Source organism: Anthonomus grandis, chromosome 9, assembly GCF_022605725.1.
Source record: "Anthonomus grandis grandis chromosome 9, icAntGran1.3, whole genome shotgun sequence".
In the NCBI taxonomy this organism is placed as follows: Eukaryota; Metazoa; Arthropoda; class Insecta; order Coleoptera; family Curculionidae; genus Anthonomus; species Anthonomus grandis.
This window is the reverse complement of record NC_065554.1, coordinates 13,608,486-13,626,178: the sequence shown is the minus strand read 5'-3', so window position 1 is coordinate 13,626,178 and position 17,693 is coordinate 13,608,486. Positions and strand designations below refer to the sequence as shown.

Genomic DNA, 17,693 nt, shown 5'->3' with positions numbered 1-17,693 from the left:
CTGCAAAATTAGCAGTAACAGCATCCTCACATTCGTCCAGGCCTCTTCCTCTGGTAGCAGGCATGTTTAAAATGTAACGGTTAAAAAGAACAGATGGCGGCATAAAGCCAAATTCCGTCGTTTAATGTGCTTTTTCTTCTATAAAGGTTTATAAACGTCTGTTTGTTAGTTTGTTATTTATCAGCTTGATTATCTGTTTGCATCGAATAATTTTGCCATAAAATATAAAATGCTGATGTGAGATCGACAACTGCCACTGCTGTTTTGAGATCCTGTTGGAACCTTGCCTCGATGTACGGCTAGTACTTGATCACAGCAGCTTCTATTTGAATCCTGCTTGTTCCAGTGATAATATCGACTTAATGTGAAGTTGAATACGATTAAGAAGCAACCATTCGAGTAGTTTGTAGATGATACTAAACAATGATATTGGCCGATAGTGTTTGGTATAGTCTTTACTGATTATGTTTCTGGTCTTAAAGAGTATTGGTATATTTCTAGATACTGACAATTGTACTGAATAGTTCTGAAGGCCATTGTTTAGTCTGAAGATCTGCGCTTTTTAAGAAACTCAGAAAATATACCATTAAAACCAGTCGCCTTACCCAGTTTTACTTGTTTTAACGATTCTTCTTTATCGGTAGTGCAATCAGAAGACAATTCTGGTTGAGCATTAAGTTACGCACATTTACTTTGTAGTTATCTTTTTGCTTATCTGACATGGTCTTTATTCATTGCTGCGGATTTCGACTTCATGAGGAGTGACATCCGATTAGCTTTGTTTTTCATGTTGATGGTCAGTATCGAGTTTTTTTAGTATGCATGCTTAACGATTGGAATGGGTGGAGTCTAGGCCCTTTGATGTTTCCTGCCACTTTTTTCTTCGGTTTTCATTTAATACCTGTATGAGTTCCTCTGCCGTCTCATTGGAGTTAGTAATAATAATTCGAATTAGTCTGGAATTCTTCATATAATTTATCGCAGTATTCAAGCCAACCAGAGGCATAGTGTTTTCAGTAGCCTCTGGGTATTGTTCTTCTTAGTACAGCCTTTACTACTTTTATAAATCATTCGTAGTTGATCGGTGTTGCCGGAATGTTGCTAGAGTTCCAACGTGACATAGGAATACTAAGATCCCCTTTGAATGATTCATATCATCCCCCTTGTATGTCCAACACTGGTTGTGACTATTAAAATCTCTGACATAGATTTATTATTGGCATATCGGCCAAGTTACTAGAAGAGACTTGGATATATTGATGATATATACAAGATGGTAGTTTCAGACGGTTAGATTTTATTTGTCGGAGTAAAAATATTTGCTGTGCTGTCTTTATAGGTATGAGAGATACTTTATATATAGTCGTAGAGTATAGTCTACTCTGTCATGTCAGTCTCAAGTTGGTGGTTTTGACAAAAACCGTTTGTACTTCTCAGTTCGTCTTGGCTCCGCATGCTGTTTGCCATGTTTGTTTTATTAGCACTGGTTTGTTGGCATCAGTTACTTGAGGTATCGATCACGAGGTATGCAGGGAGGGCCCTGAACAGACTTAATTTTTATTGAAAATTAATGATGAAAATTAAGCATTTCATAGAATCAAAGAATTGACGTATACAAATCATTCACATGGGTGAATTATTTGTATCCATACAGCTACAAGTAAACTGTCTATGAAAACATACATTCATATATGAGGAGCACATTGCTTTCATAGTTTGTTCTTAAGCTTATACATTGGATAAACTTGATAGTAAGGAGAAACTACGAATTAAAAAAAATCGAACTAATTAAAATGAAAAATTCGACCTATAAAATAATTAAATACAAAAACTTGCATTAAACGTCTTTTTTTTCTATGTATATCATTTAAAAATTAACGTTATTATAAAAAAGTAAGTAATAAGCTTACTATAATAAAATCTTTTAAATATAAATAATTTATTTTATAATAGAAATACGTAGGATTGCAAAAGTTAAAAATTATTGTCAACTTGTACATGCAAAACTTATTCTATAGGCTGATATAGTGTACATGTAAGAGTTTGATTGGATATAAGGAGAACCGATTATTTAAAATTATATTCTAATAATAAGAAATTAAGTTGTCTATCCGCTTAAGAAAAAATAACAATATTAAAAAGACATCATTATTTAAGAAAACTCAATATTTTCAACTGAAATATTTGATACAAAATAAAATATTTAAAAGGACCTGGTGATGTCTATTTTCCTTAGATTCTAAACTAAACATCCTAAAAAGAAATTTTAGCAATCTAAACGTACTCATAATATAGTTTTGAAAGAAATTACATCTATCATTAACAATAAACTATATATCTAAAGATACCGCTGGCTTTACTAAGTAATATTGTGACTTATATATATGAGTCCAGGACCGCTTGATTGTCTATTTGGCTGTCAAAAACATTATTTCGTTAAATGTTACAAATTTTTAAAAAAAATTGCTAATCGATATAATAATACATACATAGTTAAGATATACATATTCAGAAAAATTCCTAGAAAAATTCTTTTATACAGTATTTTTCAGACCTACTTTTTTGTGAAAAACTGTTAGTTATAGTTAAATATATTATTTAATTTTTGTTACATATAATTTTGGAAATTTAGTAGCATTTTCACGATTTAGTTGTAACTGAACCAAAACATAGTAAAAAGCCTTTAGTTTTTATCTGAATCATGATTTATTTTATAAGTATAGCTTGTACAGGGTCTTACAGACTACATGTTGATCAGTAATTAATTTAAAGATATCGAACACTTTTCACCCCTGATATGACTTTGAATATATTGAAATTCAGATAAACTATAGAAATGAGAATGAAAGGAAATATACTTAGCCTCAGATTGGTTTAATATCAACTTATTTAAATCAAATCAATTAAAAATGCCACAGAGATCCTTTTCTGCTATTTATTTGACATGGAATCAAGGTTTTTCCCGAGCAGAAAATTTCAGTATTATTAGTGAAACAAATAATCGTTAAACGTTGTTCCTCCAGTAACCTTTTTAAGTCTCAGAACCATTTTTGGTAATATTTCAGACGTAACCTCACTCTTTTCACTTCATTTAATTTAACTCACTGAACCCTGTCATGCAAATATCCTTTCAATAACAAATTATAAGCGCTGCCAATTTGATACAATTTCTATAAAAACGTCTTCTGATAGACCATGTCAAAGGCCTTTGCTTACTGTATAAATGCGCACAAGATGTTTTTTTTCATAAAAAGCTTTGCATATTTCATAAATAAAGCCTAAATTTTTTATTACTAAAATCAAATTGTAAAAAAAAAATTTTCTGAAATTTCCGAAAATTTATATGATAATATAATATATTATATAAAAACTTACTGCATATAAAAAAGGAATACAATGTATACTATGGTAATAATACTAAACACAGGGTGTAAGAAAACTTGCTGTTGAAAGAAGATACCTTAAATAGTAAGCACTAGAACCTCATTTTAATAAACGAAAACTTATTTTAATCTACAAATTTACCAAAACTGATGACATCCTGTATAACGTATATACAGTCACGGTCACCTCTTACGTGATATTAAACCAGCAGCAAATCGATAATCAAGCGGTTCGCAGCAAACGCGAGCTGCAGTTGAACTCTGAAAAATGGCAGCCAGCCTGGATAACCTGGAATACTACATTACTTTTCCCAATCCCACATTTAATTATAACCAAAATAATGGCGATTCTGATTTTGTGTTTGTGGTGAACGAGAAAAAATTACCTGTAATTGTACTGTTTGGCTGGGCCGGATGTAAGGACAAATATTTAGCCAAGTATTCGCAGATTTATGAAGAAAAAGGGTAAGCTTAATTTAAATTGTAATGTTTATTTGATTATACAAATACATTTAATTTCATTGAATGAAATTTATTTAAAATGCCGGCAAAAGCTGCGATCAATATTGCCAGTTGGTTTTGTGGCTCGGTCAGCTGATCGCAAGTTTCCCGGAGATATTTACATATATTGCCATGAAAGAATGGCTATTGAAATTATTCAATTGCATAGAATTAAAAAAAAATATTCCAAACAGCACAGATACGCACTAAAGACGTATTTTGTACGTACTCGACGACATAATGTTCGTGCTCAGTGCGTACTTCTTAAGACGTATTACGTACTATGAACTTATATAGGACTTCCACTTTCCGCAAATTTCTACATCATATATACGTACGTTTAGGACATTTTACGTCATGTATTGGACATAATATGACGATAACAAAATAGATAAATTTTTGTTAATACAACTCTATGCCAGGAAAGATTTTTTTAAATATACGTATTTTTAAATATGTACTTCTAAATTGTATTTTTGATATTTCTGATTTCAGTAGTGTAAACAGAAAAAACACGATTTGCATGCTTCTTTGCTTTGATAGGAAAAGACAACGAATTAAGGATAAATTAGACAACTGTCAAATCGGAGTGCCCTTTTGCCAAAGGTCTAACAAACCCTATAAATGTAGGTAATTTATATGTTGATCTGGTAGAGAAGTAATTAGGTATAGGATTTACAAAACATTTAAAAACCAGGGAAAATAGAGTATTTATCATAAATTTATAGCAAAATTATCTAGATCGGTCGCAAAAGCAACCACTGGGTTTTGTTGTCCCCACTGACTATCTAATAAGTAATTGGCAACATGGCGCAGCACAGTTAACAGTGTTTAAGACAAGCGACAAATGCGAGAACGGAGATGATTTCAGATTTCAGAATTCAGTCAACTTGGCTATTGGCATCAGTTGTCCCTTCGTAATAAAAGTTTACATTCCTGTGAATTTTGGATTTATCAAAGGACGTATTCGGCTTATAATAACATTTTCTTCTTGTGATTGAATTTATTTTTACGGTCCACTTAGTGATAGGGACGATCTACTATGATCTAGCCCAATTTATGGTAAGAGCATTATCCTTCTGTAAAGTCCCAAATTTCGTTATAGGTTGGCTTCTCATGTAACGTCTCTTTGGCAACCAAGAAGAAAATATTTCTACCAGCCGTAGTTAGACCGCAGCTCTTAAATTTTTCCGAATTTTCTGCAAAAAAACTCGAAAAACTTGCACTTCACAAATCATGCCGTATCGGTCATTAAAATGATGACATGAATGAAATGTGAAATCCTATTCCAATTCGATTTGCTGTAGCTCAGCGTCTTCGTGGTTTCCATAATAAGAAGCCAGTCGGTTAATGCGAATGATTCGAACTTTATCCCTCAGCGTCTTTTGTATTCTGTAAAGAACATCTTTGATGCATTCCAGAATTTTTTATGGTCCATCCCAAGAGGTTTAAAGTTTCGGAGGCAAACCCTTTCATCTCTTTGGGCCATAAAGCCGAACCGAAAAAAATCGTTGTTATACCTTTAATCTTTGGCGTTAATATCATATGTGTCCTTTAATTGCTTGCTAGCATCTTGGCTCAGATAGAAATATGTACTTGACTATGAATGACATCCATTTTTCTAGGCAGCTCCCTGTCGTATTCCTCTCCGGCAACATCAGTTTATGACGGGCAACCAAACTTTAGATAGTATGGGAGACGCAGTTCTCTTTCCATCATTTTTCAAGCCGGAAACAATAGAGCACTCTCCTGTGCTTTCATCGATAACCGATCGATAAGCAAGCAGGAACAAATGAAGAAACCTATCCCAATGCATGCATGTTTAAAGGTACACCAAATTAGCAGATCCATTCTTTTATTAAGGCGTCTGCGATAGTAGATGCTTCCAGGTTTGGTAGAGGTATGCCTCAACCTATTTGCTAAAGTAGTCCAACATGATCACAATGTACTTATTTCCTGCTGCTGGTTTAGAAAACGGACCAGTAACGTCACTAGCAATCAATTCAAAGGGACCCACGTTGTACTGACACATCAAAGCCTTTTGCTTTTTCTGCGGTCCAGGACTTGGTTCACAAACAATGCATTTCCTTCACTGGTCCCTTACGTCTGACTTGCTATTGACCTAGTAAAAATCCTTCCCTTAGTTTTCAAACAATTTTCTAAACAGATAAAAAAGTTTTTCGTCGCAAGAGTCCACCTTTCTGAATTAAGGAGTTCCATTATGCTCAATATGACTTGATAGTGGTAGAATACTTAGCAACTTCTTTCTAAATCGGTTTAATCCCTTGCTTTAACCAGGTTAGAACTATCTAGATATCGGGACTAAATATACTTTTGGTATTAACCGAGCATCTTTCTTTACTGCCCGCTGACAATGATTGCAGTCTTCAGGAGAAGACCCTTTTTGATAAGACATTTGCATCGCCATGGATTCTTCATGCTCGGTGTTTAGTGTCACAGTCAAACTCCTGTAACCTCTTTATCTTGCCACTTCACCCGCCGGATTTTTAAATTGCAGGAGCAATTTCAAAGCGGCATGATCAGTTCCCAGCAGAAACTTCCTCCCATACAAGTAATGGTAGAAGTGCTCCATCGCTTTGACAACTAGTAAGCCTCGGCAAGTGGCGCAATAGTTATGCTCTATCTTACTAAAATAGCCAATTCATTTAGGCCATCCTGGATTTGAGATAGCACGGCTCCAAAGGCCACATTGCTAGCGTTGGTGTCTAGTATAATTTTTCCTTCAGATAGGGCTCAGGATAGATGCGCTTGTCAGAGCCACCTTTAGGTGATTGAAAGCAAAACTTGAGGCCATTGGAAATGTATTTCTATATATTCTTCTGTGTGTCTGGTCAATAGTTTTGCGATATTAACGAATCCTTTCACATAGCGTCGGTAGTAAGTGCATAATCCCTGCCAAGAAGCTGCGAGGCTCATGCTGAGACGCATCCTCTTTCTGCTATTTATAAATGATTTGCCTCTTATTGTTGAATACTGCTATGTAACCCTTTTTGCAGATGATACGTCAGCCATAGTGGCTAGTCAAGACTATAAAAATCTCCATTCACTAGCCAGCAATTTGTATTCTGGTGTTACAAAAATAGTCTTTGCTTGAATAGTTTAAAGATATGGTAAATTTTATAGTGTTCATCACAAACTGAGTCACTTAGGATAAGAGCTTGCTTCTGGAGGATGGTTCTTACAACTCGATCCAGCACAAAACTGCCAAATTTTTAGGTTTTATTGTTGACAGCTATTTGTTATGATATGACCAGGTATTACACGATTTCAGTGTGCAAATAAGCTGTCTCGAAGCAACTTTACCATTTTGCAATTGAGAGATTTTGTTGATTCCTTTTTCTTAACAACATTTTACTATGCTGCAGTTAGTTCAATAATTTTCTACGGTTTGACTTCTTGGGGAGATTCTTGCCATGTTGAGAGAGTACTAATATGTGAATAATAAATTATTATTCGGTGGTTTTTTAGTCTTTTATTTAGGAAGTCGTGTTCTATATCAATCTATTTAAAAAGGAAAAAATCTCAACCGTCATAAACATCTTTATGTTCCCATATGCTTGTGAAGTCTTTAAAAGTTCTGGTAATCTTGTAAAGTGTGAAGATCTCAATTATTTTAGTACTAGAAATGCAAATAAATGTTATATTTCTTTTGTCAGATTATCTGATGTCCGGGATGGACGCCTCTTAAAAATTGTAATCACTTACCTGGAAATGTAAGAACTCCTAAAACATTGCCAGAATTTAAAAGAGCTTTAAAGTTCATGTTCTTACACTACCGTCTCTACTCTGTCTGAATTTGTTTTATTGTAGTTTTAATTAATAAAAATGCCTAGTTTTAGTTTTCTTATTAGTGACAATTCCAATACATATTTACCGTAGGTCAATCTTTGACAGTGTGCACCTTTGCCTTGTCACTTGCAATTCCTTGGCTGGAAACGAAGTGTCCCAGATACCGCACAGTTCTTTGAAACACATTACATTAATTTGGGCTCAACTTAAGTGCAGAACCTCGTAGCCTCAAACATTTTCATGTGGTCCTTAAACGATTTTCCTGCTACAATAATATTTTTCAGGACAGTCCACTTAGAATCGTTTTCATCAACTGTTCAAGAGTGGAAGGAGAACTGTACCAAATCAAATTATACCTTAGTCCAACATTTATCCTAAAAGCCGTTTTTTTCCGATCTTCAGGGGCCAACTTAACTTAGCAGTATCCACTTTGCAGGTCTAGCATGGAAAAGATTTTCGATCCAGCCAGGGTGTCCCAAGCGCCAATGAAGCGAGGAAGGGGATAGCTCTGCTTTTTAGTCAGGATATTAAGCTCCCAGTAATCTACGAAAAATCTGGGGAGCCGTCTTTCTTCTTTACCAGTACCACAGGTGAAGACCATAGATTGCTAGAAAGTTCTATGATACCTTCTTTGGCCATACTCTCAGTAATGTTATCAGTCTCCTCTCTTTTGACAAGTGAGCATTGTTTTTTATTGATTTTGTGTTGGACTATGTTAATCCTCTCTTTCTTCACATGATCAAAAACATCTCAATATCTGTCTTAGCGCTCTTCTTTGGTCTGGCCTTAGACCGGTTTCTGACGATCATACCAGCTCATATAATTCTTTCAAAATGGCTTCCCGGTTCTTTTCCACATGCGAAACTTGTCGAAGTATTGCTAAAACTGTAGAGTAGTATCCGAATTCTGTGCTCTTTTTTAATAATATAAGATAATGAATAATATTTATTACCTCCACAGAAATACTGCTTCCATTACGAACAAAGATCTTTCTAACCGCTATCCTTCGATCAACAGCCATGTCATGCATTTCGGGTTCATGACTACGACCTCCAAAATGATCTCGCGGTTCTGGTATCATTTCATCTGGTATTCTTTAGAAGTAGGACCCAACAACTGTAATCTCTGTCATGATGTAAAACAACTTCCTCAGGGTCTATCTTCAGGACTAACTGCTTAAAGCTTAACTCGATATTATGTCCTTCCCGATGATCACCTCATCTTCAATCTCAACCACTATTACAGGATGTTCAAATGTGGCTTTTCGTATAGTGAATGTTTGTTTTATGATAGACATCTCTCGTCGCTGCTCGTAGGCACCATTTTATATCAACTAAAACTAAATCAAGTAAACTACTAAGAACCGTAAGTCACACTTCTCAATTACTTAAAAAGCGACAAGTTAAAATGGCAGCTATATAATTGCTACGCACTATTTTCGAAGCCGAACTTACTTTTGACGTCATATCAATCAGATGATATTTTCAGTCTTGCTTAGAAATATGAATTTCAAAAGTAATTAAGATGGCTTTTATGTACGATGCGCAATAAAACACGATGAATTTAGGATTATTAAGTGCTTATTATATTATGAACATCAAACTTAAAATGTTGAACCATACAAGGATTCCATTATTAAGTACTAAGATACTAATAATATAGATAATAACACAAGTAATAATTATGAAAATGAAAACTAAAGTAAATGAAAGTTTATAATAACAGCTTTTTTATGTTTTGTTAAAAGGTGAATGAATAATTACCTGATATTTTACACTAATTCATGCAATTAGGAAAATTGCATACATTTTTACGTCGCTTGCATGTAACGCTCTCTGTCTACTGTCTTTTTTTTTTTAAAGATAAGTCAAGAATATTACATACATTTCTATTGTAATAATGTAATAAATGCTGCCAAAATACAAGAAAAAGTTCTTTAATAAATTAAACGTCAAATCAATCAAATCAAAATATTTTATTCATAACCTTCTATAAAATTGTTTTCAATTAATTGTCATCCATAAGTCAGCTAAAATGACCAAAAGTTTAGATTTCAAATTAACGTTTCCCAATAACACATTTATTAAACTAAATCCAGGTAGGCTTGACGTAAGTTCTAAGGTTAAGTTACCTGTTGTAATATTGTTTGGCTGGGCTGGATCTAAAGATAAATATTTGTCAAAATACTCGCAAGTTTATGAAGAAAAGGGGTAAGTTGTATTTGAGTGATCAAGTAAAAGCACCTTAAATTTCAAACAAAAATATTTACAGATTTATGAGAATAATATTAATTTACAAAGAAGCATTTTATACTATTAGTGCTGCACTTACTAATTGTAGCACTTTTTTTATTTTAAGTGCTTTTTTTTTTCAGATTGATAACCCTAAGATATACTGCTCCAGTTAAATGGCTCTTTGTAAAACGGGACCACATAAGTATAATTGGACAGAAACTGGTGAAGTTGTTGTTTGAGTTGAATTTTGATAACCATCCAATTTTTGTGCACTGTTTTTCAAATGGCGGAGCGTTTCTTTACCAAAATTTTTCTACAGCTATTAATTATAATGACAAACCATTAGAAGTAAGTTCTTTGAGTTATTTTTTTAATAACTATTTTTGCAAGCAAATTTTCAAAAAAAAAATCATCAGAAATTCATCAAATTCTTTAAAACCCTTAAACTCTATTTTTATAAATGGCAAAAAGTTTCATACTTGCTTTTATATACAATTGTGTTTAATTTTTGTTCTAAATTGTGTTTTTTCAGCTGAAAGGTGTAATATTCGATTCTGCTCCTGGCAAAAGAAGATTAGGCACATTGTTTAAAGCAATTTCAGCAATTATGGAGGGCAACGTCTTATATAATTTTACGACATCTTTGTTTATGACAATGTTTCTATCATTAGTTTGGTTTGTTGAGGTAAGTAAAATCGCTGTTTAAAATTTGAACACTATTAAAGAAAAAATTGTTATTTAATATGAAAATTTGTAGTAAAATCAAAGTTTGAACATTTGTGTACTTTCCTCACAACCGTTTTTCACCTTAAAAAATTGACAGGTAACGATGGCTATTTAAGAAAATTTAATAATTAGATATTTTTTTAAATGGCCTACTAACTTCAAACGTAACAACAAAAATTCTAGAAATATCTTATGACTTATTAATTAGACAAATATTTTTTAAACTTAGATTTAAGGCAATGTAAGCTACAATTTCTGAAAAAGGCGCTTAAGAAATTATAGAAAAATCAGAATTGTAAATAAAGCCTCTTTGAAATAATGCTTATGGTGTTGTAAAAAGATGCCCCTATTGTCTTTTATGGTTTTGTATTGCTATGCGATACTAATTTCTCTCTTTAATTTGTTGGTACATTAGTACAGGAGATTCAATTATTGTAATTGCTTAATTTGACTAAATTGTGATCATACTTTCTTTATCAAAAAATAAAACAACAATAGTTGTTCTCGATACTTTGTAGGCAATTCTTTAAAACAAAATTCAGACAAAGCTCAAATACTATATTATAGTAATACAAGGTTGGCAAAATTACATGTTGACAAAGGCCTTTTTTAAATTTAAATTTTAAAATGAATATATGAGCAAAAAGAATTTTCATTTTTAAATCTAGATGTTTTATAATAATTTTTTTATGTGATCCGTAAATCATCAATGGCTATTATTATAAATTCCTAGATTTTTTGCATTTTTTAGAAGTGCTCAACATGAGATTGCCTAACACTAAATCTAGCTTATTTTCCAAGACTTCTGATCGTTTTTTCTGAACAAAATAAAAGCACCTTTGTGTTATTAGGATTAATTTCAGGTTATGACCTTTGGAATATTTTTAGATTGACTTAAGACCCTGTGGTATCATTGAGACTAATTTCAACATATTATGTCGTTTCATTAGGATTAACATAATATTAAAGCTGAGTGGAATTAGCGTATGACCATCATCAGAATTATTTGTTTCCTTAAAAATGCCGAATGTGTAACCCAAAAATATTAGTCGTCCAACTATGGGTCCCTGTGGTACCTCAGATATAACAATTTTGATAGAACAATATGCATTACTATCATCATCATCGTCATCTCACAAGTGTCCACTGTTGGACATAGGTCTCCCTCAATGCTTTACGTCTGTCTCTATTTAATGCATTCTGCACTCAATTGCTATTAATACGCGTCAGCTCGTCAGTCCATCTCTACTGCAAAAAGCTTCTTGCCTTGGCCTTCATTCGACATTACTTCTTGTCAATCTATTCTCAGATAACCAATTTTCGATTGTCTTTATTCTATGACGTATTTCTTTATTTGTGATCAACAAAAACTTAAAATATTTAAAGATCGAATTGCCAGTATTCTTTCACTGTAAAGTAGGTATGTTGGAAACACTTTATCCTTTATAAAAATGATTTGAAGAATGTAATTTTGGATTGTTTTTAAAGCTTTTAATGCATTTACGTAAGAACGTCTCCTTACTATTATAGCATATCTCAATAAAGACTCTACAAGAGCTTTGTAAACACATATCAAAAGTTGTTCATTTGGAATTTCCCTAATCGTATAAAATTAATTTTCTAATGTTATTAGTTAATCTTAAGACATGTTGTTTCCACTTGAGGTTCTGGTCGATGATTACTCTTAAATATTTAGTAAATTGTACATCCCTTATTTAACTCTCAAATCCATTTACCTGGATGCTATTAAAAATTGGACGATTGGCATTTGTTAGGGAGAAAGCTATCTGGTTGGTTTTGTCAACATTTAATGTAAATTTGAAATAGCCAATTTTTGATTAATCTTAAACCAAAAGATGTTTTTTCACGTACCTCTTTCCAATTTCACCGACTAAAAGGACCACAGTATCGTAAGCATAAGAAACCACCATACCATTTTCAAGTAAGAGATCTGTTAAAGAATTTATATAGACTAATAAAAGTAATGGCCCAAGAACGGTAACCTGTGGTATTCCTATTATCATCTCTATCACTAATTTTAGTCATCTGTTTTCGGCCCGCCAGATAACTCCTAAAAACCTCTAACATAACCCCTCTGACACCATAAATATTTAGGACATTATGGAGGTTCCATGAGGTACCGTGTCAAAGGCCTTCGCTAGATCAATAAATGTTGCAAGGCACTTTTTACTTTTATCGAGATGTTTCATTATGGTTCTTGTAACCAGGAGTATAGCGTCCGATGTACTAATACCTGTGCGGAATCCGAATTGGTTTTTAGGTAAAATCTTATTATCAAATAAGAATTTACAGAGTCGTTCTTTTAGGCATTTTTTAAAAATTTTGGCAAAATTTGTAGTTACACTATTTTTTGATTTTGGACTAGCTTTATAAATGGGAATAACAACTGAGGTTTTAAAACATTCAGGGACAGTGCCCGATGTAAATATAAGATTGATTATATGATTGATTTATTTTTTATGATTTCAGTTTGTATTCCATTATAACCAGGCGAACAGTTGTTTTTAAGTGAATTTATATGTTCAATAATTTCATTTCTACAAACAGGTGTTAAAAAGATTGAGTTCAGTGGTCTATACTTTAGTTTGAAAATATTGCCTAGATATTTTATTTTACTGGCCATGGTTTCCCCTACATTAACAAAAAAATTGGTTGCAGTATTTAGCCACTTGTTTTTTGTTAGCAAAGGGCTAATTATTATTATCCTGAACATTTATGTTTCCAGATTATTCCTTAGGTTCATTAACTGCATTTGAAATGATCCGGTATATCTTTTTAAAATCATGTTGATGAGAATTTATTTGGGCTTTGTAATAGTTAAACTTTTGTTTATTAATTATTTTCTTCGGATTGTTTTTATAATTTATATAAATACTCTTATTTTTCAAATTGTTACTCTTTAAAAGTATTTTTTCATATTATCGTGTTTCCTCAGTGCTAAGATAAGGCCTGTGATAATCCACGGTTAAGTTTTTTCTGCTCGGTGTAGTAAGCTGTTTTTTGGTAAGTCGCTTTTTCCACAAATAATGCAATTTTATTAGTAAAATTTTGGGTTGCCGCCTCAGCATTATTTGTTTCCAAAACCTTTTCCCTTTTTCCAAAAACTCTTCCCTTTAAGTAGATCTTCACTTTTTTACAAAAATGTGATCAAGACATGAGCTGCTTGTAGGTGTAGCATATTAATTAAGTTTTTGATTAAATTAATAATTGTTTTCGTTTTGAGGGATAGAAATAGTTCTACTTAAATATATAATGTAGTTTATCAAAGACTAGTGAACTAGCATGAACCTGCCTAGTCCAATTTCATGTCCTAAATGTTTATATAACATAGTGTGCACAATATTTTTTTTTAGCAAACATTATGTTATAGCACCGGATTTTTCATTATTAAGTTTTTCCAATATTGCCATTGAATCATCCATACAATCGGCTGTGAGGTCGATGTCGTCTACAAATCTTAACTGAATAAGATTCTCTCCATTTGGTACCATTTGGTGTTCGTATAGGTCTGTCCTCTTAAAAGTATATTCGTAAAGAGTCGTAAATAACTTTGAAGAGATGGTATCTCCTTGTTGTATTCACTGTATAAAGAATTTTTATGTTTCTTGTTTCGATAGTCTTAGGCTAGCCGTGGTGTAGGTTGATATAGCGATAATCTATTCGAAACTCGGTCTATGCTATTGGTATTTTTTGTAGATTTATGGATCAAAGGCTTTTTTATAATCCACGAATATCAAATTCTTTATCACTAGTAGAGGCTCGACGTTGCCATTTCCCATCTGAATCCAGCTTGTGGTCTCTGGGCTGATAGAAGTCAAGCCTAGTCTCATTTTTGTTTAATTTTAACGAACAGCTTGTATCTATGTGACAGTAAACTGATAAAGCGACAGGTTGTTAGATCTGTTATGTCTCATTTTTTATATAATAAATTAATTACTTATCAATTACATCTCAATTAATTACTATCTCTTATCACTTACTATCTCAATTACTACTCCTCGTCGCCAAAGGATTATGTTATTTTTCATATCTGAAAGTACAATTTTTACTTCGAATGTGGTTATTTCTGGCATTTCCTCTAATCCCTTATTGATAATCTTGGGTATGGGTCGGTCTTGGCTTTTATTGTCCCTCTTATATATTTCGCGATAAAAGAACTCGACAACCTTAAGTAAGTTATGTTTCCTAGCACGTTTTAAAAAACTTTTATTTTGACAAGCCGCGATACAGTGTACTCTAAGCAAGAACGAAGATTAACTAAACTTAATATAACAAGTAATTATATAGGCTAATAATGCAAATGAAGCATGAAATACAATATAACTAAGTAAGCATATACAAAAGCAAAATATTATATATAGGGTGGCATAATTGTGTACATAACTAGTTTAAGATTGTTATTTTTCTCTATTACTCTTTTTATCTCGTTTCTCGATTTCTCTTATGTCTTTTCGAATTGATTGGTGGATGTATTTAATGAATCTCTTTAGTGTTGCGTAATCGGAGTCATATTTTTCGGTCAGCTGTCTTCTTTTAGTTAGGAGCTTTTCGTTTTTTTGGCTTAGTTTTTCCTTATGAGTCGTGACTGCTGGACAATTCCTTACTGTTTCTTTTAGTGCATTTGTTATTTTATTACTTGTTTGCTCAATATCCCTTCTATCGCTTTTTAAATTTTGTAGATGTTTGACTAGTATATCTTAATATTTATCGTTGTTTTCTGGGAGAAACCATTTCTTCTTTTGTAATTTTAGGATAATCTTGGTTCTATTTGTTTTTACATTCAACCGTACCTTTGCTAGAAATAATCTGTGCTCGCTACCTATCGAAAGTCTGTTAAGCACTTCGATGTCTTTAATTTTTTTTTGTTCGCTATAATAAAAGCTCTACCGTCTGGGCTTAGCCATGTCCACTTACGTTGGGCTTATCAACGCTTTAGAATAATCTAAAGAAACCTATATTATTTCCAATTTCTTGTTTAGAGCTCTTATATTATCAGTTAAATTTAGTTAAATTAAAAAAGGTGTATTACTACTACTACTACTACTTTTTAACTAACGAGGCCCGTAAAGGTGTATGTACTTCTCTTTCAAAATTTTTTGACCAGACGGATAATTGACTTATAGAGCAACATGACTTAAGCTAATTAGTCTTTGGTAAGATTTTAGATTAATTCATATTTCTGGAAAATGTTCAACTTCCAAGTAGGAATTAATTTTGTTAACTGATTTATAATGGCAGCAACACTAGGTCTTATCATTAAAGTGTCCAATTGTTACAGCCAGAAGCATTTGATTTAATACTGTGTATATATTTTTTGATGTTATCAGAATCTTATACAAAACCTACAAAATCTACAAAATCTACAAAAAGTCATACAAAACCTAAACTGTAAACCATCTTTAAAAATGTTTGCATTATAGAATGATATTTTATCATCACATTAAATTGACGTTTGAAAAATGTTCAAAAAGTAGTTATATATAGTAGCTATCAAATTACGCAGCTTTTTCCCAATTTAACCAACCTTGTAATTGCTATGGCTCTTAAGATCCTAATAGTCATCCTCGAATTTGAGACACGCCGTACAAAATAATAGTCTCAAAAATTATTAGAATTAATTTGTGCTTATTTGGAATATTAGAAAATAAATATTTCCGTCAAATTTATTTAATTTTTAGGTAATCAGCAATACCCTTTTTGCAAGTGAGAACGTCCTATCGAATAACCCCTTCGCAAATCTATTAAATGAGAAAAATAGGTGTCCGCAGTTATTTATTTACTCAAAAAATGATGATTTAATACCACATACAGTAAGAAAATATTATTTTAAATTAACTTTGTGTATATAATCCTATTTATTTTTCTTTTTTTAGGATGTGGAAGAGTTTGCATCTCACCGGAAGAAGAGAGGTGTAGATGTAACGACAGTGTGCTACGATAATAGCCTGCACGTTAAACACCTGCCAGAAAATCGGGAAAGTTATGTAACAAGCGTTTTTCAATTTATTAACAAATGTCTTAATGGTAGTAATTAGTTAAAAGGCTGTTCTCCAATGTATTTAATGTAATAGTTACTAACTAGCCATAGGCCACGAAAATATATTTTTAATTATTAAGAGGTAATTAAGACATTATCTTAGAAGCGAATGTTATAAAAGAACTGTCTTTAATTTAGTTGAATTAAGACCAATGAAAATTTTAAGTAAGAAATTGAAAACTGTGTTAAAACGCATTTATAATTTGAATAGTATTAAAAATATTGATTTAAATCAACTGAGTTAACTATTAATATTTTTAATGTTTGTTACATTAGCACAAATATTAATACACAATTAAAGAAAAATATTACGTACAAATTCATAAGCCTAAAATACTTACTCTAAGGTAAAATTACCAATTCTCTTATTTTCATTAAATGCCGTAGTTTTCGCACATTCTATATATCGTTTTATATATTTCTTAAATTATTTATTTATAGGTTTCACAATTCCAGTTATAACTTCTGTGATAATCGAATTTTTATTTAAAATTATGGTGGTTGCATTAGGATTTACTTAAATTATATAGTGAGTAGAAAAAATAGTGAGTGCAGCTAAAGTTGGAACGGAATACTGTGAAACTTTTAATTTCTATTTGTGATATATAACGTCTGACACATAAAATGGTTTAATTTAGTTTATTTTACTTTATTAATATGACTTAAGTCTATATACTCGCTGAATTATTGATATTATTTCATCGAAGTTTATTAAACTTATAATGATTTATAAATTATTAGAGGCTTTTTTTATTCCTATACCATTTGATAAGAATTGCATAAGATTTTATGCAATGTAATTGAACTCAATAAAAATAATTGGTAAGAAGATCAACCTTTGCCTATCACGCGATAAATAAAAATAAAAGTGCGTGAAATTTCTCGCCGTATGACGTGCACTCGAGGGAGGGCTCCGAAATTATGTGTAATTTTTTCGACTATTCATGGGTTTAATTGCCAAAATCGATAGAGAACTATGGT

At 32.1% G+C, this 17,693-nt stretch overlaps 1 protein-coding gene and 1 long non-coding RNA gene across 6 annotated transcripts; one reads left to right on the top strand and one right to left on the bottom strand.

Moving 5' to 3' along the window:
* Positions 1-3,615: 3,615 nt before the first annotated feature.
* On the top strand, positions 3,616-17,449 carry LOC126740314 (transmembrane protein 53). 2 transcript variants are annotated; one of them, XM_050446279.1, is made up of 5 exons: positions 3,616-3,848; positions 10,069-10,276; positions 10,461-10,613; positions 16,354-16,485; positions 16,549-17,449. In XM_050446279.1, the coding sequence occupies exons 1-5, from the start codon at positions 3,652-3,654 to the stop codon at positions 16,708-16,710; spliced, it is 852 nt and encodes a 283-aa protein (XP_050302236.1). In that variant the 5' UTR covers positions 3,616-3,651; the 3' UTR covers positions 16,711-17,449. The 2 variants fall into 2 exon arrangements, with proteins under 2 accessions (XP_050302236.1, XP_050302237.1); XM_050446280.1 differs by lacking the exon at positions 3,616-3,848 and adding an exon at positions 9,554-9,904.
* LOC126740315 (uncharacterized) lies at positions 3,855-9,638 on the bottom strand. Of its 4 annotated transcripts, XR_007661863.1 has the most exons (4): positions 9,082-9,291; positions 8,647-9,033; positions 8,051-8,579; positions 3,855-7,959 (listed from the first exon to the last, which is right to left on the bottom strand). It is a non-coding gene; the product is annotated as an uncharacterized LOC126740315 (long non-coding RNA). The 4 variants fall into 4 exon arrangements; XR_007661861.1 differs by lacking the exon at positions 9,082-9,291 and adding an exon at positions 9,458-9,638 and having other exon boundaries at positions 3,855-8,579; XR_007661860.1 differs by having other exon boundaries at positions 3,855-8,579.
* Positions 17,450-17,693: the final 244 nt, after the last annotated feature.

Bases quoted from the DNA above. Each gene is read 5' to 3' on its own strand.
- LOC126740314 (XM_050446279.1), top strand. From the start codon at position 3,652: ATGGCAGCCAGCCTGGATAACCTGGAATACTACATTACTTTTCCCAAT. The intron at 3,849-10,068 runs GTAAGCTTAATT...TTTTTTTTTCAG, and splicing joins CAGATTTATGAAGAAAAAGG to ATTGATAACCCTAAGATATA. The intron at 10,277-10,460 runs GTAAGTTCTTTG...GTGTTTTTTCAG, and splicing joins ATAATGACAAACCATTAGAA to CTGAAAGGTGTAATATTCGA.